Source organism: Oculina patagonica, chromosome 8 (assembly GCF_052425735.1).
Source record: "Oculina patagonica isolate OP01 chromosome 8, crgOcupat, whole genome shotgun sequence".
NCBI lineage: Eukaryota > Metazoa > Cnidaria > Anthozoa > Scleractinia > Oculinidae > Oculina > Oculina patagonica.
Window position 1 is genome coordinate 4,160,621 of NC_135765.1, and position 24,790 is coordinate 4,185,410.

The 24,790-nt window shown below is 40.0% G+C and overlaps 2 protein-coding genes across 2 annotated transcripts in view; one reads left to right on the top strand and one right to left on the bottom strand.

Moving 5' to 3' along the window:
• LOC144662959 (uncharacterized) overlaps positions 1 to 12,360 on the top strand; it is a 68,014-nt gene extending 55,654 nt beyond the window's left edge. Inside the window, exons 71-84 of the mRNA XM_078523888.1 lie at positions 841 to 1,168; positions 2,806 to 2,977; positions 3,340 to 3,452; positions 3,539 to 4,023; positions 4,629 to 4,809; positions 5,733 to 5,920; positions 6,494 to 6,745; positions 7,286 to 7,551; positions 8,703 to 9,006; positions 9,332 to 9,533; positions 10,039 to 10,229; positions 10,685 to 10,827; positions 11,280 to 11,409; positions 11,995 to 12,360. Of these exons, the coding sequence (XP_078380014.1) occupies positions 841 to 1,168; positions 2,806 to 2,977; positions 3,340 to 3,452; positions 3,539 to 4,023; positions 4,629 to 4,809; positions 5,733 to 5,920; positions 6,494 to 6,745; positions 7,286 to 7,551; positions 8,703 to 9,006; positions 9,332 to 9,533; positions 10,039 to 10,229; positions 10,685 to 10,827; positions 11,280 to 11,409; positions 11,995 to 12,141 (3,102 nt within the window). The 3' untranslated portion in view covers positions 12,142 to 12,360. The remainder of the gene's footprint in view (positions 1 to 840; positions 1,169 to 2,805; positions 2,978 to 3,339; positions 3,453 to 3,538; positions 4,024 to 4,628; positions 4,810 to 5,732; positions 5,921 to 6,493; positions 6,746 to 7,285; positions 7,552 to 8,702; positions 9,007 to 9,331; positions 9,534 to 10,038; positions 10,230 to 10,684; positions 10,828 to 11,279; positions 11,410 to 11,994) is intronic.
• Positions 12,361 to 13,276: 916 nt separating this feature from the next.
• Positions 13,277 to 24,483, bottom strand: LOC144663396 (uncharacterized). The gene is made up of 8 exons (XM_078524324.1): positions 23,834 to 24,483; positions 20,823 to 21,058; positions 18,112 to 18,987; positions 17,497 to 17,550; positions 16,422 to 17,044; positions 14,725 to 15,641; positions 13,798 to 14,278; positions 13,277 to 13,429 (listed from the first exon to the last, which is right to left on the bottom strand). The coding sequence occupies exons 1-6, from the start codon at positions 24,163 to 24,165 to the stop codon at positions 15,354 to 15,356; spliced, it is 2,409 nt and encodes an 802-aa protein (XP_078380450.1). The 5' UTR covers positions 24,166 to 24,483; the 3' UTR covers positions 13,277 to 13,429; positions 13,798 to 14,278; positions 14,725 to 15,353.
• Between the last annotated feature and the right edge of the window lie 307 nt (positions 24,484 to 24,790).

The window sequence follows — 24,790 nt, forward strand, 5'->3', positions numbered from 1 at the left end:
CGTCCATTTTAACTAAAATACGGAGAAATTCTCTCGCGGGGTCAGCTTGAGAGCTAAAATTTCGATAGGTTCTTCTTAACAGTATTAAAACTGTGCCTATGCTATGAGGTCTTTTTGGTAACTTTATTTTTGCCTTTATTGCTGCAATATTCAGCGGAAACCGTCTTAAACGCTTAGTTAGTCGCCGTTGAAATGATTTTAATGAATAATAAAAAAGGCAAAGAAGTGGAACTCGCTGAGTTGTATGTACCTACTTTACGTCACATAAAAACAACTTCAACCAGCTTAGCGGAGAATAATGCTCCGCTGAGAAAGAAAATAGCGTTTTGGGTTTAAGCATTGACAAACGATATCTTTAGGGTTAAGAATGGTTTAGTATTCAAGTTTTGTTTTGGGAAACATTTCATGCACCTTTAAAATAATCGCTCCTGGCAGCTAGACTCTCGTTGGTGTTTTATTTTACAAAGGGCTTGGGTAATGTCCAAACAAGTTGGCTCGAAAACTTTTCGATATAATAACTCAGCAAATTAGGTTAATTAGGTTTTAATTTTTAATCTAAATTAACTTGATGTATAGGTATTTTAATTTTCCTTTTTTAGCAATCTTTTTAAATTATGTACATATTTTATTATATATTTTAAGGTCTTTTACCCCCTCCCCCCTGCATTTTATAAGTTTTAATTTTAGTCTTGCAGTGATGGGAGCTTGTCTCCTTTTGCGAGACCCCCCACTATGTAGATGTCCCTACAATCAAAGTAGCCTCTTATCAAAATACCCTCTGAGATGAATTCTGTTGACTTTGTTCATATAACTCTGCCTTTTCTTGTTATTTTTCTCCAGGTCGCTCAGCGTCTGACTCGCACACTAAACAACTTCAATAGACTGAAGAGCCTGCGCGAACTCTTCCAACCGCTGGCCAAGCGTGCAGTGATGATGTTCTCCCTGTTGAGCTCCCTGTCCAGGGTACAGCACGAGTATCGCTTCTCCCTCGGGTACTTCCTGTCCCTGTTCCGGTCGGCGGTAGGGCGGGATGTTGAGCCCCCTACGGAGAAGCTAGAATACGAGTCAGACAGTGAAAATACGGAGGGAACCAAGAAAGATTCCCGGACGACTATTGTGATCAAAGCGGTTGATGAGGAAGGACAACCAGCACCAGCTGTGGTTCAAGGTAAGTGGAGCTCTCTGAAAATTAAACGTTAAATTTGTCAAGATGTCGTACAAAATCCGTCTTAATCTAGATAATGAGTTAGTTTTTCATTTAAAGGTTTTAATGATTCTTAGTTTTTATTTCCATTTTTACAACTTAGCTATTTTATTTGTTAGTTTTTCCTTTTATCACTGATGTAAATTTTTTAAGTAAAATCACTTTTTAATAACAGTTTTATTGTAAAGCGCATGAGCCATGGATATGGCGCTATATAAATCTTTATTATTATTATTATTATTATTAATATTAAAAAAAAAATTATTATTGCAAAGCAGTTTTTATTGACTTTTTTTAAAGCTGATTTTCAATTCTGTATCTTTTTTATCGACGTGTGTACATTTTTTAATGATTATGTGAAATAAAGTTATTGATATTTTTTTATTATTATTATTTTAATTTTTTAAAAAAAAAAATTATTATTATTATTATTATTATTATTATTATTATTATTAATCTTCATCAATCTTAACCACCCTTGTTCCTTTTTGGTGTATTATCAGTTCTTTGGTGTTTTTTTAGGGACGGACCATTATTTTTTTGGAGGGGGGGGGGGGGATGAAAAATATTGAAAAAAAATTGTTTGCAGGGCCTGGAAAGACAAAATAAATTGTTTGCAAAAACGATATGTATAACAAAAAATAGTAAGAATTTTGAAAAAAATATTTGCAGAGGAGCATAAACTAAAAAAAAAAAAAGTTTGCAGAGGGAAATTTTTCATCCCCCCCCCCTCCAAGAAAATAATGGTCCGTCCCTTACCTAAATAAACTATCATTTTGAGGCCCACTTCGAAATTGCGAAAAAAAAGTCTAAAAGAAACGACGTCTTGACGGCGCGTCCTGAAAATATTGCGACTTGAAAATATTAACATTTTGTTCACGGTTGTCGTTTGTAATCCAACTTTATCTTCCTTCGTCGTAGCCATTTTTGTTCCTTTTCGGTTTATTAAAACTTCATTTGCATTTTTCTACCTTAGAAAACTATTATCTTGAGGCTTTCTTTGAAACTACATGTAATTATTTACATGAGAAAAATGACTTAAAATGTCGTGAACCAGCTCCTTTAATATAAGGTGACGCCTTTCCATAAAGGCTTTGATATAATATTTCTTACAAAAAACAGGGATGTAGCTAAGAAAACACTAAGCCCGCTCATCAACAAGCCCAGCTTTTTTCTGCCCTATTGGCAGCTCTAAACGTTTACCCAAGTCTTTGTTTTCATGTGAAATTTTAGATGTGAAATTAGCCGGCAGCCGGCCCTTAGCGACAACCCTGAAAAAGTTCGTGACAAATTCGTCAAAATACTCCGCTGGGCGTCGTAGTATTATCTCTTTTCTGTTATTTTGAGATGTAATGAAACACCTTTTTTTAAGTGTTTGATACATCTTCTAAATCGAAGCTAAAACTAAGGAGTAAACGGAGAAATAAAATCGTAAAAACAAACCACCATCATGGTTATGGTTTCCCTTGTAACATAGTAAATGGTTGAGTTTGAGAACGAAATTTTGACGCGATAATTCATAGGAGCGCCGAAGAACGAAATCTAATTCCAAAGGGTTCGTGTTATTTAAGGCCAACTGACCTTTGCCTTTTTCTCTATAGATGATGAGAGCCGGAGCCCTTCTCGTAAGAAGTTCTCCAAGCGAATGTCAGTTATCCTGCCACCTGAAGTTCAGCTGCCGTCTCCTGGCTTGGAATACACTCCTCTTAGTCCTGAACAGTCAGACCAGCTGATTGAGTCGCTCAGCCAATCATTTTACCGTCATGTTAGCAGGTATGTTTTGCTTTTCGTGTTGTAATCATTATACGTATGATGATGTACATTCTAAAACCTCCATACTGATAGCATTGCAACAGCAACGCCATGAAGCCTTGGAGAGCAAGTCGGTAATATATTCTGACGTAAGGATTTCACAGGAGTCGTGGAAAACCTTGAAAATTTTCTTTCTCTTCTTGTTTTGGTCTGATTTTTCATTCATTTTAGAAGACGATGACTTAAGTTTGCGTTTATTCTTCATTTCTGGTAGCTGTAGTGAAATGAGTTTACAAACGAACGGCAAATTGATATCATTCCAATTTTCAAGACAAAGCGAAAAAAGGAGTTGATAAAGGCTTATACTCTTTGTTTTTCCACAGGAGCATAGACCAACATCACCGTCTGCTGTTCGCTTCTCTGCTCACACTTTACAAAGTAGAAAAACGCGCTGAGGGCGGGCTGACCCAAGAGGAAATTTCACTTCTACTTTCTGGTAAGCTTCGTTAAACACTACAGCCAATTTCACCAGCATTTGATTTTCGTATTTGAAGTAACCCTCCTTTTCTGCGTTATTTCCAGGCACGCTATCTTCCCCGGTTCCTGCACTCTCCGACTTCGATCCCACGCTTCTTCAGCCAAGCTGGATCGCGCAGGAGGCTTGGGAGCTAATCCTGGCCGTATCCAGCCTCAAAGGCCCATTGGACAGCATCTGCACTCACATCGCGTCCAATCCTGGCCCATGGAGGGACTGGTACGGAAGCGAACGACCTGAAACGCAACCGCTTCCCATAGAAACTGAAGTCGCAGAAGATGCTACACCCTTAACAGCACTTCACAAATTGCTGGTGATTCGCTGTTTGCGATCTGACAGATTTGAACAAGCGATGCGCATGTTTGTTGAAAGCGAAGTTGGGGATCTGATGGAGAAGTCTCTTCCGCATATCGACGAAGTCCTTTCTGGTATCAAACACTCGATTCCGATTTTTGTTGTAATGCCAGACCACTCTTCCGTCAACACGCCATTTAAGATTAGTCCAGTTGAGAGTATAAGGCGCATGGCAGAGGTAAGAGAAAAAGAATTTACTACACCATATATTTTCCAAGCAGCCGTTAGGTTGGTCAGTCCAGAGGAGTGCATTCTTTGCTTTTAAAAACCCGTCAAGGAATTCAAAAATCTTTTTTTCAGTTTTGTAGGTCGACTACAACACGTTCTTTAATTGGACGCATTCTTGCAATTGCAAGACATTTGGAAAACCTTATAACGCCGCATAAGGGAACCTAATGGCACACTTTGATCCTACCCTCATAGTACGCCTTGTAACCTAGTCTTATGGCACGCTTTATAACCAACGATCATTGACAAAAAGTCGTTGGCACACCAACCCCTATCCCCTCCTTTACTCCTTGTGCAGTGCGTTTCAGTTTGTTCGTAAAAGTAGGCAGCAATCGGAGGCATAATTTTTTTGCATGTTGCGCAACATTGTAACAGGGGGAGAGGGGGAATTACTAAATATTTTCATGTTTCAAGTGAGAAAAAACAGCAATTGCGCCAAGAATTTGTCAATGATTGTAGCCTTTTGCGCGCTGTGTAACCCCCCTTATGATAACACCCTACGAAACCTAAAAAACTCGGTTATGTGAATAAGGTTATTTGCTTTGTAAACTGCAGGCTCACAATGTGCAGTGTCAGCAGATATCTGTGGGGCACGGTCAGGAAGAAATCATTGACGTTGCCTTAGCAACCGCCGTGAGGACTGACACTTGGTTGGTGATAGAAAACCTTCAACTGGCTTCCCGCCATTGGCTAGAGCAGCTCTACAATCGATTGTCCAGGCTTCAGTTACAAGCGGGTAGGTATTATTTTGGGGGTGGATTAGAGCAGAAAGGCCGACAACAGCCCTAACGACTCAGTGCCATATTTTGCCGACGTTTCGCCTAAAGCCGAGTTTACACTGGCAACTTTTATTTGACAATTTTTATATGATAAAAATATTTTTGATCTTGTAGATGGCACAACAATTATTTGTCAACAGTTCAAAGTAACTGCGCCAGTAATGACTTTGGACAGCAGGGATACGCAGAAACGCATAGACAATACGCTATGCTATCGCAATATTTGCCACATTTTATGTGACGTGTCGTCTAGGCAATTTTCGTATGTGAGAAGTTTTATTTGTCACATAAAAGCTAACACGCCAGCTTCTCAGTAAATATATTTGTCACGTAAAAATTGGCCAATTTTCCTCGTCTACATGAGCAAATAAAAATCTTCACATAAAAATTGCCCGTGTAAACTAGCCTTAGTATTGATTTTCGTGTAGTTTCATGCCAACAACTATAAGCACCTTACGAACTACAGTTACTTCCGAGCTCAATAAAACCAACAAAAGAACTTTCGATCTTTATAAACAAAACCAACCCAACTTTGGCGATACACGCAATAAACTGACCAATCACTGTTTACTAGCTTAACTCAAGTCTCCGCGAGACGGTAACGGCGAAACTGACCAATTAGTTTCAAGGACCATAGGCTTAAGAACACCGTCAACAACTGACAGTTTTTACTTGACTGACTGAACATGTCTTTCGCTCAGCTTGTTGAAACGTCAGTCTCCAACAACAGTCCTTTTGATACCCTCACCCGGACGATCGCACTAGGCGAAATTTTGATACTCCTGGACCTCCGGCTCAAACATTTGTATGTTATAAACTCTGAAATTTCATGTCTGTAATGGAAGGAATTCTCTAACTTTTGTTTTTTAACATTGTTCAGAAACCTCCTCCACTCCATCTCAGTGGCGCGTGTTTCTGCTTTGTGAGCCCGCGGACCACTTACCAGTGGGACTTCTGCTGTTCGCCCATCAGCTGGCCTGGGACGTGGTACAGCGAGAGGGGCCCGTATACCAGCCCCTGAACTCCACGGACCTGGACTTGAAAACTGTCATCACCTCCACACTTGAGGTATGATGTGGCAACCCTTGTTCAGCAGACTAGCTATCTAAGCATACTTATTATTTTCATTTTCATATTTGCCCTAAACTAAAGGTAGCAATCGCATCTGGTTCGAAAAAAAATCACTATACGTAAAACACACATGTATCCACGTTACTGCAACGCATGCAGTTTACGGTAACTCTTTTGGTGCTTTGGAGAATATGTTATTTTATTTCAGAGGGGCATCTTTCCTGGGTGGGGGAATTTTAAGAAATTGATAGGGGGATCCCAATAAAATTACCGTGACTTTGAGGGAAGCACCAAATCCAAGGAACTACGTAGTTAATTGTGAAGTTGAATTTGATAAAGGTAAATTAGTTGGAAGTTGAGAAATTGCAGGTGGCTTGGGTATTTATGAATTGGGAAGAAGAGCTATGCCATTGATTGGATGGAATGCCTACTGAAGTACATGAACAGATTTGCTCTCACGGAGAGCGTACGTGCAAAATGTCAGCTTTTAAAAATCGCCAATTTTGGGTGCATGCCACTTTCGAAACTGTTGCATGTTTTGGAGATTTTCAACCGTTTTCTCCTTAACAGGCTGTTCCTCGATCGTATTGGGAACAAGCTCGTGACCAGTCCCTAGCAGTCCGTTCCACTCTGTTTGGTTTATGTGTCAATCACAGTATGCTGCTCATGCGCCATCAGCTGGGAACGCGAGCGTCCAGCAGTCGCTACCCTCTATGTACACGTGACTTGCTGACGTCATTTGAGCTTGTGATCAGATGGGCCACAAAGCAAGAGGGCCTAGGAGCGTCACAGCTTAAGGCACTTGCTGATGTTATTGCTCGGGTAAGCTTGTCAAACCATTTGGCATTGCGTAGTGAGTTTTATCAACTGAAAGACAGACTTTTTGGGGGTCTATTCTCGTTACCTGGGTGAAGAGAGGCACTGAGAGTTAAGTGTCTTATCTAAGAACACAACACCCTGACCTCGGCCAGAGCTCGAACACGCACCGCTCGATCCGGAGTCAAGTGTGCTAGCCATTAGGCCACCTTACCACCAGGTGTATAATTGGGTACCGGCGAATTTATGCTGGGGGGGGTACCCTGCGATAGGCTAGCATCCCATCGGGGGGAGAGGGGGTAGAAATACTCCTACCGTCGCTTAGTGCGTCCACAACCGGGATAAGCTCCAGTAAGATGGGCCACTTCGCTCGACGTAAACTTTACCTTTTCCCTATTATTGGTACGTTGGTGAATACCGTAGCCAGACCACGATCACGGGCAAGTGTATTTTCAAAGATATTCTTCGCTTTTTCTCAATCTGGAGGATTGGAGCTATTTCCTAGCATACACGACAAATTTCATTCACTGCACTGTCATGTTCTAGGGAGTTTATGGCGGGAAAGTTACTGACCAATGGGACCGTCGCTACGTTGAAATCTTGACACATCACGTGATTAAAGAGACCGCGCTTCAGCAACACTCATCGCTCGCCCTAGGCTCCGTTAGCCTGCCTGTACCACCAGCTAATGTGGACCCGGCTGACTACAGCAAATGGTTTAACGAGAAGACTGGGACAGAGGACGCGGACATGAGTGCAGTGAAGGCCCTGGGTCTAGATACGAGTGTGGAACGGGAATACAACGAGGCGCGGTAAGAGTTTGATTCCAAGAGTGATCCGTATCTGAATTCTCCTTACAATATCCATACATTATCCAGCAGGCAGGTGATGAGAATATAGAAAATCATCAACGGGATGTTCTTTTGATGTAACACCAAATTCTCCAAATTAAAGGTGCTATGTCACGGTATTTTAGGAAATTCTATTTATTTTCGTTAATTAAATGCTGTAAACTTCAAATTGGCAGAGCAAAAGTCATTTATTGGCAAAATCACCGCCACATAACAAACAAGGATGATTTTCGAGCACTGTAAATGACACTTTTATACAAATTGAGATAAACTTGAAAAAAGTCGGGCCGACCTTTTCAAGTTTACCCGAACGCAATCCGTTTTAATCTTCTCGAATTTTGCCCATACATACCGGTTTTTGGCCTTTCTGTGTTTCTTTGGAGTTATTCTACAGTTTTAAGCCGCTTATTGCGATATTTCAGTTAATTCTATGACCAGTTGGTCAGTGCCGAAATTGCCTAAAATTGTGTGACATAGCCCCTTCAACATTGGAAACATTTATGGGAATCGGCCAAGAAAATTATTTTTTCAATCTTGGTACCTAAAAGGATTAAAGGGACCATGTCACGGAATTAACTAGATTTTTGAACAGCCAAAATTTTTATTTGGGTCGCAGGAAATCTAAAAATAATAGGCCGTTTTTATGAAAAATTGCTATATTAGAGCACTGAAACTGTAAACGAGCATCTTTGGCTGCAGATGGCTCGGATGGAAACGGATTGCAATTTGAAAGAGTAAGGCTATCTTTATCAAGTTGTTTCCGCGCGTCTTCAAAATAAACGATATCTGTAGCCGTTGCTTGCTTTCTATCTGCAAATTAAGCTTATATCTTTCTTTATGATAATGTTTTTTATGGTTTAAGTTGCGTACCACTAATTTCAGAACAGTTAAGTCCAAAAATCTGCGAAATCCCCGTGACATAGCTCCTTTAAACAACATGGAGTTTTGCCAAGTTTGTAGTATACCTTTCTGATAACGAACGAAAAAAAAATTGCTTAAAACACTGTTTGTCTTTGAAGCAACAAAATGAGTTGTTTCATTTGTAATATCGTTGCTTTAAAATTCAGTTTGTCTTATTGCTGTTAACATTAACGTTTTTATTAATTTTACAGTGCTTCGGAATTCATTCGTAAACTCGGCAAGCTGCACCGAGACATCAATCACACCACTGCGCTTGCTCAAGAACCCTCGCTTGGTGTCATGGTCAACATGCCTCGCTTGCGTGCTTCAATGGACCTGTGTCTTGAACAACTTCCCACGCTGCTAAAAATTGAAGGGGGCGGAGCCATGCCTGTCACTCAGCTACTTCCACGCGTGCTGTCTCAGCTGCGCGCCTTGTCTGTTTATTCAGAGTCCGGCAGCACTGTTGGATCAGAAGACCGTTTGTCGGAGTCTATGGGCTACGTCTTACAAAAGGTACAGATATAGCATGATTATAGGCTACAGATAAGGCCTCAAATCTTGGCCTACAATGCAGATCAAAAGTAGCTGGGACAAGCGTTCTTTTAATTATACAAAATAACTTTTCGTACTACTCTCCTTGTAAAACAATGGATTTTCTATGCTTCTTGTTCATCTCTTAGCCCCCCTTCCCCCAAGCAATGTTGACAAACAATGCCCTAATCTTGGTGTGTGGGATGTTCTATTCTTAACATTGCTTGGGGGAAGGGCGCAACATGTATAAGTTTGTTTTGATGCAAATTGGCTGACAATGGTAAAATCTGATTTGTTTTCTTCTCAGGAATGTCAATGGTTTAACTGCCTGCTCTACCACATCCGCCACTCGTTACAAATTCTTGAGCAGTGCGTGTTGGGAGGTTCACCCGCAATCCCACCATCCCTCGCGCCCGTTGTTGATGCGCTCCAGGAAGAAGTGGTGCCCGGTGATTGGTTGCATCCTGATTGTCAGCCCTCCCCCCACAGTCTTACATCCTGGCTCAAAGGTAACGGTGACAAATGTGTCACGTGAAGAAATAAGTTAGCTTTGTAGAGGCGAGAAAGGATCCGGTAAGAACTCACAATTCTGGCCAGCGCGAAATTTTTGTAGACACAAAACTTGGAGGACACAACCCAGGAAATTACAGCCTCTTGCATAAACTGATCGTCGTTGAAATTTGATGTGTACTTGTCTTTCAGCTATCTGCAAGTTGGAGCGAACAACTGGAATCGTATCTTGACTTAAAACCTGAAAAAAAAATCTTTGAAGTTATGCATTAACCTACTTATATTGTTCTCTTTGTTTTTTCCTCTGCAATTCACATGCACAATTCTTTTCACATGTACTTTTCCATGAAATTACCACTTCATTTTAAACTGACGTGTCTTTCCTTCATCAATCCCTAACATTCTCCTTCCGTCCTGGGAAAGGAAAGGGAGTCAAAAAACAAAGATTATATACGAGTGAGGCGGTTATCAAATTAACTTTTAAACATGGATTTTTTTAAACAGATTTTGGTCGACGTCACAAGCAACTCAGTGAGTGGGTTCGGCGTGGTATTGTTCCAAATCCAAACTCCGAGCCCTTAGTGGGTCGTGGTCAGCTGACATCTGTCTGGCTTGGTGGCCTGGCCAACCCTGGTGCACTGATGACGTCGTTGAAGCACGAGAAGGCGGCCATGGTTGGATGTACCGTGGATGAGGTACTGTTAAATTTCAAAATGTCAATTCTCCAGCTAAAAGAGATTTCCAAAAAAGGAGTTTGTTAAGTAAATACTGGTTTATCACTATCACTAATTTTTGCTAGAAACTTGAAGAGAAGTGGAAGGCAACCAGTAGTAGGAGTTGCGAAAACATGACTCTCTTCAGGATTTTGAGCTATTTATGTGGTCCCAAAAAGGTTGAGGCCAAATGTGTCTAATTGTATCCGAGTATACTGTAACTGTTGTGATCTAGTTATAGATCTATTTTAGAATTCATAGAAATTCGGAGGACGAACTCGGACCACTTGATCCGGAGTTCGGCGCACTAACCGTTAGGCCACCGCGCCTCCCATAGAGCTGATGTAGCTTCCTCTTTAAATATAGAAATTTAATCAGGCAGTTTAAATATAGCTTTCAATGGTTCGTGCAGGTCACGAGGTTCTTTCTTTTCACAGGTGGAACTCCGTTGTTCGTTGGCAAAGTCCTACTTGTCACGTGACGAAAGTACCGATGAGTCCGAGCAAGGCCTGGTTGTGAGTGGGCTGTATATCGAGGGTGCATCGCTGGACCTTGATAAAGAGTGCCTAGTGGAACCGACGTAAGTTTTGACTGGTATGTCATGGGCTCCTAGTTTTGTCAGGAGCCCATGATTTGTCTAATAAAGAATGTTTTCGGCAAGAGGTCGTGTGACCGGGAAGGACAGACGTGGTTGATTTCTATTCTTCAAAACATGCTAGGGTAGCAAGGTCTTAGGAGTACAAGAACAGGAAATCCCCTATTCTGCTCTTTCAGTCATGTTGTTATAACGTTCATGCCTGTGGGATGAAACCCTTAGTGTGTGACTATTCAAATGAAAGCTATGTATTCCATTTGGTGTTAGATATGATGGTTCTCACTTCCAAGACTATGACAAAAACTAAGCACATGGCCATTGAAATGAAAGCTTCTTCGCATTGCTTTCATATGGTAGTCTGTAGTGTTTGTTTTTCAACATTTGTAAAAAGTGGGGAAAGAGCAATTAAAATGGCCCTGTCTCTCCCCTTTGATTAGATCTGCGATAGCACAATTACCAGACCTCTTTGTGTCCGCTGACATTTCTGACGAAGAGGAACCTGGGCCCGAAGAGAGAAACGAAACAGACAACTTGGAAGCTTACCGCTGTCCCGTGTTTATGAACAGGGTGAGTTTTGTGTTAAGTCGGTATATTTAAATTTCTTCAGTCAGTTAAAAAAGAATATCATTAAGCCAATGGATAATAAAATGTCTAAAATCGTAAAACTCTATGCCAATTACATCCGCTTTCAGTGTTACGTGCATCGCTATCTTTCTTCGTCCATCTTCGACATCGTCTTTCGAAACCGATGCATCCTGGTGTTGGTTTCATGCAAATGACTCACAAGTTCAGAAGGTCATGTTAGTGGGCTGTGATTGGCGCATTTCGATCCGTCTTGTTTGTTTAGCACGTCGAAAGATGGATGTCGATAGAAAGCCGCTATGCACGTAATACGGAAAGCGGGTGTAAGATCAGATTTTCTAACAACGTCACGGTTATGGTTTTCTTTGTTTTAACTTGATGAATTAATAATGAGTTTGAGAATATGTTTTCATATCGCAAAATGCGCCTAACATGCTATTATGTGCAAGGATGCCTTTATGGAAACTTGGAGATAAGGAACTTTTGCTTCAGATATACAGTTGGCCACAATCGTGTGTTCATAACTAAAATTTCAGTGTTATTAAATGATCCTGTGTTTTATTTTTTCAGTCTCGGCGGTGTTGCTCGTTCACTTTACCTATCAAATGCTCCAAGACCGCGGAACACTGGATCCTAGCTGGGGTCGCCATAGTGTTGGATCCAGGAAACTCGTCCAACTCGTGGAAACTGGTGCCAAGCAATTTTAAGCCGCAATAATTTCCAAAATACATGTACTTTGAAACTCGTCCGTGAATCATTTAAAAATGTTTTAGCGTCCACTAAGGAAGCATTCATGGGTGTTTGACGTCTAGTTTGAATTTTAGTACGTTTACACTCCAAGACGTTGTAAATAGTTGTGAAATTTCTCAAAATGAAGGTATTTATCCTTTGTGTGTTTGGTACATAGACCTGCCATATATTGGTGTTGCCGCAGAAAATGTATGCATTCTTATGCCTTTACTTTCACTTTTTCGTAAAAGAAGTATCGTTTTCCGGGAAATCCTCGTTAAAAGTACCCGAACAGTTTCCGATTGGTACTGTCCAATCAAAAGCTGGCATGAGCATTCGTGAGAACACCGAAAGTTGTGACGTCAAAAATATAGCACGGGCTCTGCCAGGTTTTGGTGACGGGATTGTAACCGAAAACACATCGTTTCCCTTTACTATAGGAGACAAGATAAAATGCGCATAAAATGCAATGCTTGTACAGTTAGTTGTTATGGCGTGACAGAGTTTTACTAGCCATTAATTTGTGGAGAACTTTTTAACATGATGTTTCTTCGAGACATTTCCACTTTAATTCCGTTTTGGGGAACGCCTGGACTATAATATACTTGTACAGAACGACTTATGAACATATTAAGTTATTTTTACAATAAAGAAGTTAACTTTCTTCATGAAGCGTTGTGTCAATTGCATTTTGCTGGCCCTCAGTTGCGACTGGCTGTTTGCGAGCAGCGAGCATCGTTTAGTTCGGTACCGCGAACATCAAGCACCTCCGTTTCTTCGGGTTTACACAGGCAACTTTTAGGTGACAATTTTCATGTGACAAATATATTTGATCGCGTAGATGACACAACAATTATTTGTCAGCGGTTCAAAGTTTAGCGCGCCAGTAATGACCTTGGACAGCAGAGATATGCACAGAGATACGCGCTCAAGTGACCACATATCCATATGCTCACGCAATATTTGCCACATTTTATGTGACGAGTCGTCTACACAAGCAATTTTCGCATATGACAACTTCTATTTGTCACAAAAAATCTTACTCGCCAGCTTGTCAACAAATATAATTATTTGTCACACAAAAATTGACCAAATTTTCTCATCTACACAAGCAAATAAAAGTTGTCACATAAAAATTGCACGTGTAAACTCGGCTTTTTTAGATTCTCTACCGAATGACATTACTAAGATCTTTACTAGGCTTAATATCACGTGATACTTTCTTAACCAATCAAAAAGGCGTTTCTGGTACATTGATGCTGGTCGATGCCTTTCTCTTAGGCCCCGTCCACACTGACCCGGGTAAATTTGAAAACGCATCTTTTTTTCTCCGGTTAGGCCAACCGTCCACACTGAAACGGCGTTTTCGGTCACCGAAAACGGATCTTTTCAAAAACGCTCACCAATGAGCGTTTGGACTTGGAGCGTGAAATAGTGTATTTTTATATTTTATTGAAAATAATTTTAAAGGGGCCACTGGTTTGTTAGTATTTTTTATGTTATTTTAGTACTACCCTCGTTAAATAAAGACTTTACTTTTACTTACTAATGAAGCGTATCGTTTTCAAATTTACCCGGGTTAATGTGGACGGAAAACATTTTACGCGGCGTTTTCAAATTTACCCGGGTCAGTGTGGACGGGGCCTTAGTTTATTTTCGGATTGTTTGGGGAAACTCGCCACCACTCAAAATCCGTGGACTGAAAGATTGTTGGGCGTGATGTTATCAAGTGTGACTCGTTAAACAGGTTTATTGATTGATTGATTCCTTTATTTAAACTGCAGCAAATAAATATTTATAATTAGCTCGCTTAGGCTTCAATAATTTTAAATAAATAAATAATGGTTACAATTTTAAGATGAAAATAATCTATAACACTAATCATAATTCACAATGCTTCAAATTCGATGAAATAGAAAACAACACAGGTTTGATGAAGTTAGCATTCTGATTATCATTCCATTGTTTCGCGTGCGTATCAAATCAAAGCCATGTATTATACTGTCATTAAAAAGCGCAGGTTATTGGAGAACGAGGAATTGTGTCACGGATTTTAGCCAAATTTAGGCATGGGAAATGGCCATCAAACTTGCTAAAATATATCCCCGAAATATAAAAATAACCGCTTAAGGTGATTCCCTAGTATTGCATTGCGCATCCTTACTGCGCAGAATTTTACGCGTAATTAGCGCGCGCACTTAAACAAAATGGCGGCTTTTCTCTATGCTGCTTGGCTCGCGCGAGAGAGAAATAATCGTTTTCTCATAAACGAGTTCGGTGACCTATCATTTTTTTCTCTTAGTTCGAAAGTAGCGATCAAATACTTTATATAAAATGAATACAGATCAATTTCTATGGCAGAATGATACATTATCACCGAAAACGTGCACTTTCGGCAGTACTCGCAAAGGAAATATAAGGAATTATATGGTAAATACAAGATCTTCCTGCTCCTAAACGAATACGGTGACCCCCCTTTTTTATTTCAAAATTTAACTTCCCTTTAGGTAAACAACCAACTGGCAAAGTTTGGTAGAAAATCTATGAGCAGTTCTATTTCTAGGGAATTACCTTAAAACAGTGAAGGGATATTTCAATAACACAGCAAATACAAAGGAAGGTACGGCCGGCCAAAAATGAAAAGGATTGAAACAGATTACGATATGGATTTTTGAAATACTGTTGGGCTGAACAGTTTTCAAAGTTTATCCTGTTTGCTTTGTAAATTTACATTATAACGCCCGGGAGACAGATTTGGTTGTATCGAAGCTATGGTTTTGTCATTTAGATCGATAGAAGTAATTTCATTGCAAACCATAAGTTTCATAGCGAGTATTTGGCAAAACGTAATAAAATAACTCAGCCATGACACAGTCCCTTTAAGAAAGGTAAAAATATAAAATATAAAAAGCATTCGCACATTTCTGATGTTCTAATATTTTTGTGTTTAAAAACTGTTTCTAATCTAGATTGCATGGATTTCTGCTTGTGCACTGATTGCGCGAAAGGCTATCAGATTGTTAATTTAAAAAATGTAAATTTTTATCAGATTGGCTTCGTCCGAGGCGATTATATGAAACTTTTAATTTTGAAAAGAGCAAATAGTTATATAGAAATGTTTTCAACCATGGTCTGCAATGCTTCAGGCAGAAGAAAAAATCTAATAAAACGTACATTCTGACAAGACTAGACTTCTAATGTCACGATCGCTGTAATAAAGTGGTCAATTCTTTCACCAATAAGGCAAAAAATACCACAATAAACAAAGCAAAACCAACTTTCTGATAAACGGGATTTTTATACCGGCAAGTCACGTGATGTTTACCAGGAGGAAGGACCATGCTCATCAGGTTGGGAGTCACGTGATGCACGGGAACCTCGTGCCAGTCACGTGCTTGTTCAGTTGCATCCGCTGACGAATGGAAGGCGCATTTCCAGTAGGGATGGTAAGTCACTTTAAGTAGAAGGTGCTCAGTCAGATAGAAATTCTGAAAAAGAGAGAAAATAAAACACTATAGGCTCTAAATAATAATAATTGTGTAATATAATTGAAGTACTGCATGTAAGCGTTATTTAGGTGCTTGCTAAATAAAGTGGGTTGAAACGTAGTTTGCTTGTGTAATGTAGCTCCAAAATGATAAAGTTGACAAGTATACCTTATTATAGGAAATTAACGCTTCATGAAATTAACGCAAATTTCAAAAATTTGCGTTAATTTAAGTCGCATTAATTTTTCTTAACGTTAATTTCCGCGGTATTAATTAAGTGGAGCGTTAATTTCCATTATTTATTTTCCATTATTTCCATTATCTTGCCCCCAACTTTTCCTAGAAAAACTCATTATTTCATTACGGTAGAAATCTGCAGGTATCACCGAAACTGTAAAGAAGACTCGAAGCGGTCAGATTCCTTTGTTTAACCCCTACGTTTAGGATTATACGCCTACTGTTGAAATAAACTTGTTCCTTTGTCTCAACAAGTTTTACTTCATCATCGTGTTCGTCTCGCGTTTATTTCAAATACCTTAATCAACACAAGCGTTAATTTCCTATAATAAGGTAATAAATAAAATACAAAATTAGAAAAAACTAACCAATCAATTTATTCGAATTTTAGGACGTAGTTCCCGTCATAGTTTTCTAACAAAACTCTCGGGCTATCATCTAATTTCTGCGGGTTATTTTTCTGATTATCTCGTCCCCAGATCCGATCAAATATATTAGCCCCCGGAGCCTGGTGCTGACAATGTTCTTCAAGAAATAGCATACCTCGCTCCAAGCCCCCTCGTCTACGTGGACATAAGCTTTGTAGAAATTTCTTCCAACCTCTTCCTTCAGAACTCGTGACATGACTTGTTCTGGACCACGTCCAAACTTAACACCTTCATAAAACACCTTCTCACGAACTGACCTCTTATTTACAAACCAGCTTGTCTCAAACTCATCTGAAGAGAGAAGTCTTCTAAGGAAACTAGCATGACTATTGTTATCTGAAACCACAATTTCGAAAGGCGGGTTGCGCGGAGAGTTCGGAGGATTAACAGCAAACACGACTCTGTGGGCAAACATCTGAGTGGATCTCGAAACAGCCTCGCGCATGCCCTTTAAATCACCCACAACAGCGCCTGAGACATGCGCAAACTCGAAATACCCATACTTCTGTTGGGGCGCTCTCACGTAAACCTCTATGTCATCTATAGAGGCCAGGTGGCTAAGCTGACAAGCCTCCAGGAAGTGCGAGGGTACCTCTATCCCGGATGTAGCGAGGAAGCGAATGTTGTAGAGTCGCAAGAGATCTGGGAACCAAGGTGTGGTGTCTAGGTTGATCTGTAACTGTTCAAGGTAGTACAGGGACAATGTGTCATGATAGCCTCTAGAGTAGGTCAGGATGCCTAAATGGAAACAATGGACAATGGTAGTGAAGGTTATGGTCACTATGCAGCTTCAATTTCACTTTTCGCGGAAAGCTGGCTTTCTCTAAATGTTACTTAGTCTTCTCAGCTTTAAATTCAAGATGGCGGCTCTTTTGACTCGACAACCTCGTTCCCAAGGTATTTCCTCATTTGAAACGAGGTTGCTTGAACGAAAGATACCGGAGCGCGACCAGTTTGTTTTGTTTTGTATTTTACCTCTTTGATATCATGGGCTAGGGTTGACTTTTAAGCAGGAATTTAGAGGGCAAATAATCGTTTTATACTTTTTCAAATTTCGGATTGTCAATTGTCCAAGACCGGGCGGTCAGTATTAATCTGGTGGGCAATGTTATACGCTCCGCAGAACAACTGGGGTTTACTAGGGATAACAGTTACGAAGTATTCATATTAAAAGACAGTTGAGACTTTACCGGGCTTTTTGCTGTGATGTGGTAAAAGGGCTAAATACCAAGGACCACCGGTGCCTGTAAACAGAAAAACAAAACAAAAAGAAAGCTGAGGCAAAATAAAACGGCCGAAATAAAAAAAAAGCATTTAGAAATTTCATAAGGATACATTATACTTATTTTTATTAATAACTGCCAGTTCGAACGCATATAAACATACACTCCTTCGTTTACTAGACAACGTACTGCGAAGGTCTACGCTCCCCTGAACGTGTTGGTGCTCTAGGCTGGGCCCTGGGTCGAACGTTTCTGAGACTAGAAGAAGGAATGATGACCGCAAGACGCTTTTTGAAGTAATTACATTTCGACAAGGGAAGCAAAATCAGAAAATAGAAAGAAAAAAAAAAAAGGAAGCGGAAAAAAAATAGAACGTTTCAGATTGGTCGCGCGCAAAAGAAACCTAAATTTGATTGGTTGGGGCCGGGTTACTTTACCCGTGAAAACTTTTGAATTACAGATAGCACAGACTAAAGTATGTCTGGGAAATCGATTTTCTGTATTGTTGGCTCTTAGAAACACACATCACAAAAAAGGTGCAAGGCAAAACCAAAAAAAAAAAAAAAGCAAACGCTGACTTACCTAAGACTTTCTGTTGTAAGACGCGTCCATTGTCTGGATAAGCTTTCATTTGTTTCATTCCCTGTGGCAAACCTTGGATGTCGGTCATCGTCAACAGAGAATTAATTTGTTGAAGCTGGGAGCTGAGATAAACTGGCGGAATTACCAGCATAACTGCCAATAAGATGAAGTGACTTTTAAAGAATGCTTTTGACATCTTACACAAAGTTGCGCAAAACAAGTGAAGAATGCGCGAGAACGAGATGGCCATAAGTAGCAATCCGCAAAAATGGATGCCATTTAAATAGCGAACAACTTCGATTTCTTTATGAAAAGGAATTAAGTCGTAAAGAGGACCAAAAGCTGTCCTGCCGAGAAAAAGGATCATTGTAACGAAAAACAGCGTTCCTAGCCAGATAAACAATGTTTGTCGCTCCGTGCGGAGGTCATTTTCGTCGTTTTTTCGATATGTCAAAGAAATACAAGATAACCCGGCTAAAAATCCCAACGTAATGAACGGCAATTTTCTTCCGTGGTCAAACATTTCGCCGGACAATAAATTCCTCACAACTAGTTCAAACTTGTATCCGTTTTCGCTTTCATTTTTCCAAGGAAGACCTCCAATGTAGTTGAAATTTTTTAACAAGGGAATTATCCACCACGACAAGAGAGAAACACTGATAAAGTGCACGTAGAAGGCACGCCATATTGAAGGCGAAGACAGTTTTCTTTTGTAAGGAAGCGGGTTGGATAACAGATCTATCATTACAGTGACTCCTGTGGCAATACCAAGGTAGATGCCGAAAAACGTATGCGCGGTAAAGTTTAGGACAATAAGTAGAACTGTTCCATTTCTTGAACCACTGCCATAAAGAACGTTCTGATACAAAAACCCAGCTGAAACGAAAACATATAACAAAAGGCCATTTAAAACCAGGGATATTTTAATATTCAAGGAGAAGTCGCAATGCGTATTATAACGGATGCAGTCACAGCTTTATGTAAACCGATCACGAAACAAAGGCATGCGGCGGAAAGCGCGGGAAAACGCGCGAGTGCCGAGTGAGATCACCTCCAGAGATCACAATTGTTTTCACATCGCCTCTGATAAGTCGAGGGCACGACATCTGCGTTCTCATTGGTCAGAGCACAGACGCATGTTGTTTTCTGTAAACGAAAAAGAAAAGCCCCGGATTTAACGTATTTACTTGACTTCCCTGCGCAAAGCAACAAATTAGGAAGTCGGCCGCTGGAAAATGGAACTTTTCACGCCAGCACACGCGGCAAAAGTTTTCAATTTTGAAACTCCTTCAGATGAACTTTAAGCTGATACTACTTAAAATTTGTCCATTTGAATGGTACTAAAATCTGCTCGGGCCCATGGAATATTATGTTAATATTATATTAATTTTGTCGCATGTGATTTTTTGGAGCGCCATGTTAAATGTTGCATGCATATGATATTTCTAAAAAAATGAGAGTTTTGGGGGAAAATGTTTTGTACTGGAGACGAAGGAAAGCATGTACAAAGATACTTTTCAGATATCTATCAAGAGCCAGCTGCCGGATTCGTTTGGGGTCAATAAGGAGCACCGAAATCATACTTACAAAAAAAAATCGAAATCAAAGCAAGCGATCACCTCATTTACGACTTTATACTTCAATTGACAGTTCTTACATTCGTCGGCTATAGCCTCTAACTTGCGATCAGGCGTTCGGGAAAAGGAATGTCTGATACATTTGTTTGATTTTTCCTATCCTCCACCGCCGCTGCGCAAAAACCTTTGATCGCAGCTGGTTATCGGCACAAAAAGGCGGTACACAATGGTTTTTTCGGTCAATGCGGGGCCCAGCGTGGGAGGGCCTGGGAGTTTCATTATTTTGATGGAAACGGAAACGCCTTGATAAATGTTTTCCGCGTGAAATTTGCCGCGAAAAGTTCCATTTTCCACGCTAGCGGTGTACCTAAAAGATGACTTTCTGATTTGTTCCGTTATGTAGAAGTCCAAACCCTCAAAGCAAATATCCCGGGGCTTTTCAAATTTTTCTCGTTGTTTTTTTAACTATTCATGGCGATTAATTTCTTGTAACAACTTTTCCCGCCCTTGGCTGCTTTCCACCGGTTGCACGCGTTTACTTCGCGTTCTGATTGGTTTATTTTATTCCGCTTTTCTGCCGCACTTTTTAAGCCAGTGTTTTTGCGATTAGATTCCTTGGTGCTATCAGTCATGATCAATCAAACACGCTTACAGCCTTACATTATTGTCAGTGCGATTGGAGAAAAGTCACGGATTATCCTACTCTAGTCTCTTGATCATTCTACTAAACTAAAACGGTGAAGTATGGTTGGGGAATAGATTAATACCTGGGGGGATGACCGTCATTTCGCTTAGGGCTATAAATTACGAATTTTAGTCTCACTTTTGACAGAATGCCAATACATTTAGCTGTAAAAGTCTCATTAAATTTTGCACGCAAAGAAATAAAAATCGTATCTTTTAGGGGTCGGAAAAAGCTTGAGCCATGCCCAGATTGGCCTCCTCTGGGGTTTGATTCAAATTTCCCGACAACAATTTGTCTCTCCAACAAAGTAAGTATATATTTAACTATAGTCTGATAATGATAGGGAAGAAAAGTTTGGGGGGTGGGGGGAATGAAGAAGGGGGGGAAGGGGGGGGGGTAGTCATTTATGTAGTTATGTGTATTTAATTAGCAAAGCGAATGGTAATCACCTGCCAGGGGAAATATGGCCATTCCATAGGCCTGTGTAAAAATTCCATATTCCTGGAATGCATCCAGCTCCAGACCAAACTTCCGCCAACTATGAATGGAATGCACACAGAGTGCAGCCATTGTTGCCTCCAGTCGAGTCATTCTAAGCTTGCGCAGACCAACAAACCATGTCCAGGGCATAGCCGAGAGAAGGAGAACAAACATCCATCGGAACAATAAGAGAGGGCTGAGAAATCTGCAGTGCAGAAAGGTTAATAAGAATAATTTAATAACACCACAGGGATACCAACAAACATTCTGCCTACATAAAAATAAAGTTAGTTTCATTAGGCCACAGGTTACCAACATATTTTTCCCTGCCCCTGTGTAAAATCAAGTAAAAATTGGTGACTCCTTAAGTCTTTACAAGCCAATTCAACAGCTGTAGGTGGAGTCTACATTTATTGGTAGATTGTCAAGAAAAGCAAGTCAAATTCAGTGTGACTACAAAGTTATTCAGCACACTTAGCAAATATGGTTGGGTACCCTGGGCCAGTTGTTCAGTATTAAAATGAAGTTATTAGGTTAAGGGGTTATATTATCATTATTTCACTTGTGACATGTCATGGTGGGTTATAGGGATGAATGTTTTAGTGTGCCTGGTATCCCTGTGACACTGCAGACGACGCAAGTAGGAGCGAAGAATAAAGACTACCAGTATTACTTCTCCTCCTTCACGGGACTCTAGGCCATTGTGATGTCACCCTTAACTTGTTATGCATCTTACTATTTTAAATCAAAATAGGCCTGTGGTAAGCAATCATTTGTTTTTGATATACTTCCAACTAAAGTCGAACCTCCCTAAGCAGTCAACTCTGTGACCTAAAAGAGTACCTGATTAGGAGAGGTGCCTGCTTATGGAAGGTTACAAAATGTACGGTAGTGTTTAAATCGTTGATGCCCACCAAGACCCATTGTCTGATGTTTGTGGGAGGCTCCTCCCTACCAGACTGGTGTCAATATGCCGAGGTTCGACTGTAATCATGAAATTTAAGAAACTCAGGCTCACTGTTGTTCAAGTGGACTCTGAACCAATTACCCACAGTGGTGACATATGGGAGAATGCCTCTCCCTAGGATGCAACTTTCAAAAGAATCTGTCTTCAGAGCCCAAATTATTTCAACTAGTTGATAAAGAGCTGTGTAGTTTTAATTGTGAAGGATTTCTAAAGGTTTTTATACTTGCTTGTAATTTCCGTGAGGGTTGGCACATCTTTAAAGATGCCACAGGCAGATAACTATGAAAAAATGACCTTTGCTTTACTCAAAATTGAGCTATTGGCATTAGTAGCATTAATTTGTTTTCTTTTCCTTACTTTCTGTCTGTTAATAATTTAAGTCTGCACTCAATAAAACTTTTTTTAAATAGATATAATTGGGCTAATAAACTCTGTAAAACTGTTGGAACAATTTTGCACAGAAGTCTACACTGATATCTGACTCCTTATCAAGAGAACTTTGGACTTTGGCTTTTTAATCCAATATTTAGAGACGGAACAAGTGGCGTTTCCTTCCGGCTTATTATAGTTAGAAGATTTATATGTTACTGTATAAGCTTAATTTGGCCAAAGAAAATATTTCATGACATTACTTAAGGCATACAGTGAAAGTGACCAGCTGGGCTAATGGATCCAATAATCATTTTGTTGTACTGTCCACTAGTACCTATATATACCAACAAACTATGGCACGCACACTGTTACATGAGATTTAGTTGTTGTGACTGTCCTCTCATAGATCTCACCTAACTGTAAATATTTTTCAACTTATTAGTTAATAAAGCTAAAGGATTGTTTTGGGAAACACTGGGCCCACTGAGTCTACGTGTAGTAGAAAAATAGAATGGCAAAGATAAATTCTCCTAAATACAGCATAATGGTAATTTTTCAGTGGTTTACTTTCAACACTTGCTTTTAAGTAATCAGAGCTTTTTGCAGTATCACATCGGCATTTTGTTGCCAGTGATTCTAGTTTGCTAATCACTGAAATATCTTAACCAAGAAACTTTTAAAGCGGATGCCGACGCAGATCATACAAAAATTCCAGCAAAAACTTTAAGGTGTTTCATAAATTACTATAAGATTATGGACATTAAAGCTTTAATGGGGCTTTAAATTATTAAGTTCTTTAAAAATAAGTATTTTTTTAACAGTAAAGGTTCATTTTGTCAGTGTGTTATTGAATTTTATATCTTTATCTCTTAAGAGACACAATAGTAAAATGAGAAGACCATTGAATAGTTCTAAAGCCCATTGACTAAATAAACTGTTATCATTTGGGAATACAAACAGTTTAGAATTTCCTTCCAAGAAAGATTATCTCTGATTCAAAGTCACGAAACTGGTTCATTGTTACATATGGTCAAACACAAGTATTTCCTGTCCAGATGAAAAGAAGCAAATCCTGCCACCCATGCTCATAACCGCAACAATTAACAAACGATACAACTTTATCGATTGGAAGTCTTTGAAGGATTTGTTTATACCGATTTAAATTAACACCTCTCAACTGATGCATTAAAGAAGCTGGAATTGTTCCAGAGGATTTAAGGGCAACAGGAAACAATAATTCAAGTAGAGTTTAAAAACATCCTGTGGAGTGAAAATCTAAAAAAAAGGAAACAGTTTCTTTCTGAACGTCTGTCGGCACTGTGAAACTTTCGCTCTGAAAGAAAACATTTTATGACGTAGCTAGATTACGTAACGACGCGGGACGATGGCAAGGGTTGCACGCGAAGGGAAAGGGAGCACTTTTGGAAATCGTTCTAATATTTACTGAATAGTTTAACACTTACAGAGCTAATTTTCATCAAAGTTATTACAAAAACAAGTTGTAGGAGTAAAGGATTGGAAACACATGTAGACATTGCGGGGGTGTACATTCTTATACCTCTGATAAAACCACACCCAGTTATTTTTTTTTTGACGCTCCGTTCTTTACAAGTACGATTAAGATTAAAGTGTCTCACTTACGATTCTGTTAAGATCATCAGACTTGAAGTAAATAAACATGGAAACGGGTGATAGGCGAGGAAATAAGGGTAGCCCAGAGTGACTTCATCGAACCAAAGATCAGTCGTTCCATTTTGCAGCAGTTCCTTTAAGTAGAGGGCTTCCACCTGGTGCGAATACATGTCCCCGCCATCCGCGTAACCGCTTGTACTTGTTAGGTACGGATTAGAGTTTAAAGCCAACGCGAGGAAAAGTGACGAACTTACAGAAAACAGAACCAATAAACTTAACCATTGTGGAATGTCCACCGCTTCTGTATTGGCTTCTTGACCAGAGGGTGATCGGTCGCGCATGTTGAGTAGATTTGAGTCACAACGACTTATCGAAGTTTTCCGTGGAGATCTTCCACAGATCCCGTCCGGATTTTGATAGAAATGGGTATCTGCGAGTGTCGTACAATCGTTTAGCTTCTCCTCATTCCGCAAGTTAATTCCCTCCCACGCAGGAAACGCGTAAGTGAATGCAAGAAAACGATCTTGATGGCTCACATGCTCTGCTCTCTGTACTGACACGCAAGGGCCTGATGGCCCATCTGATTAGATGTCTTTGTCGGAATTGTATGTTTTTGTGCATCCGTTGACGTTTCATTTGTGGTTGATCCCTTGACAGCCGCAAGATTGTGGTGTGGCTGCTTGATCTGAGCTTGCATTCAGGAAGGATTTTCACCAACGCGCGGGAATTTCTGCTCAGGGGTCATGACATTTTGACGTTCGTCGATCCTCCGAAATTGCCGAAAGTACATGTGCTTAGCAGATATAATCCTCCTGGAATGAACGACCCTATAGAAAGAGAAAATTTACAATCACACTTGACAATCTTTTCGGCCGAAAAATGGACTCTTTTCACTGAATGCAGTCTTGCGTGACATTCTGTCACTGGGATGTTGACAATCACACAATGACATAACGTGACAATTTC

Bases quoted from the DNA above. Each gene is read 5' to 3' on its own strand.
- LOC144663396 (XM_078524324.1), bottom strand. From the start codon at position 24,165: ATGCGCGACCGATCACCCTCTGGTCAAGAAGCCAATACAGAAGCGGTG. The intron at 21,059-23,833 runs GTAAGTGAGACA...TCTGCACTGCAG, and splicing joins CTGATGATCTTAACAGAATC to ATTTCTCAGCCCTCTCTTAT. The intron at 17,551-18,111 runs GTAAGTCAGCGT...TTCTGTTTACAG, and splicing joins CTTACAACAGAAAGTCTTAG to GCACCGGTGGTCCTTGGTAT.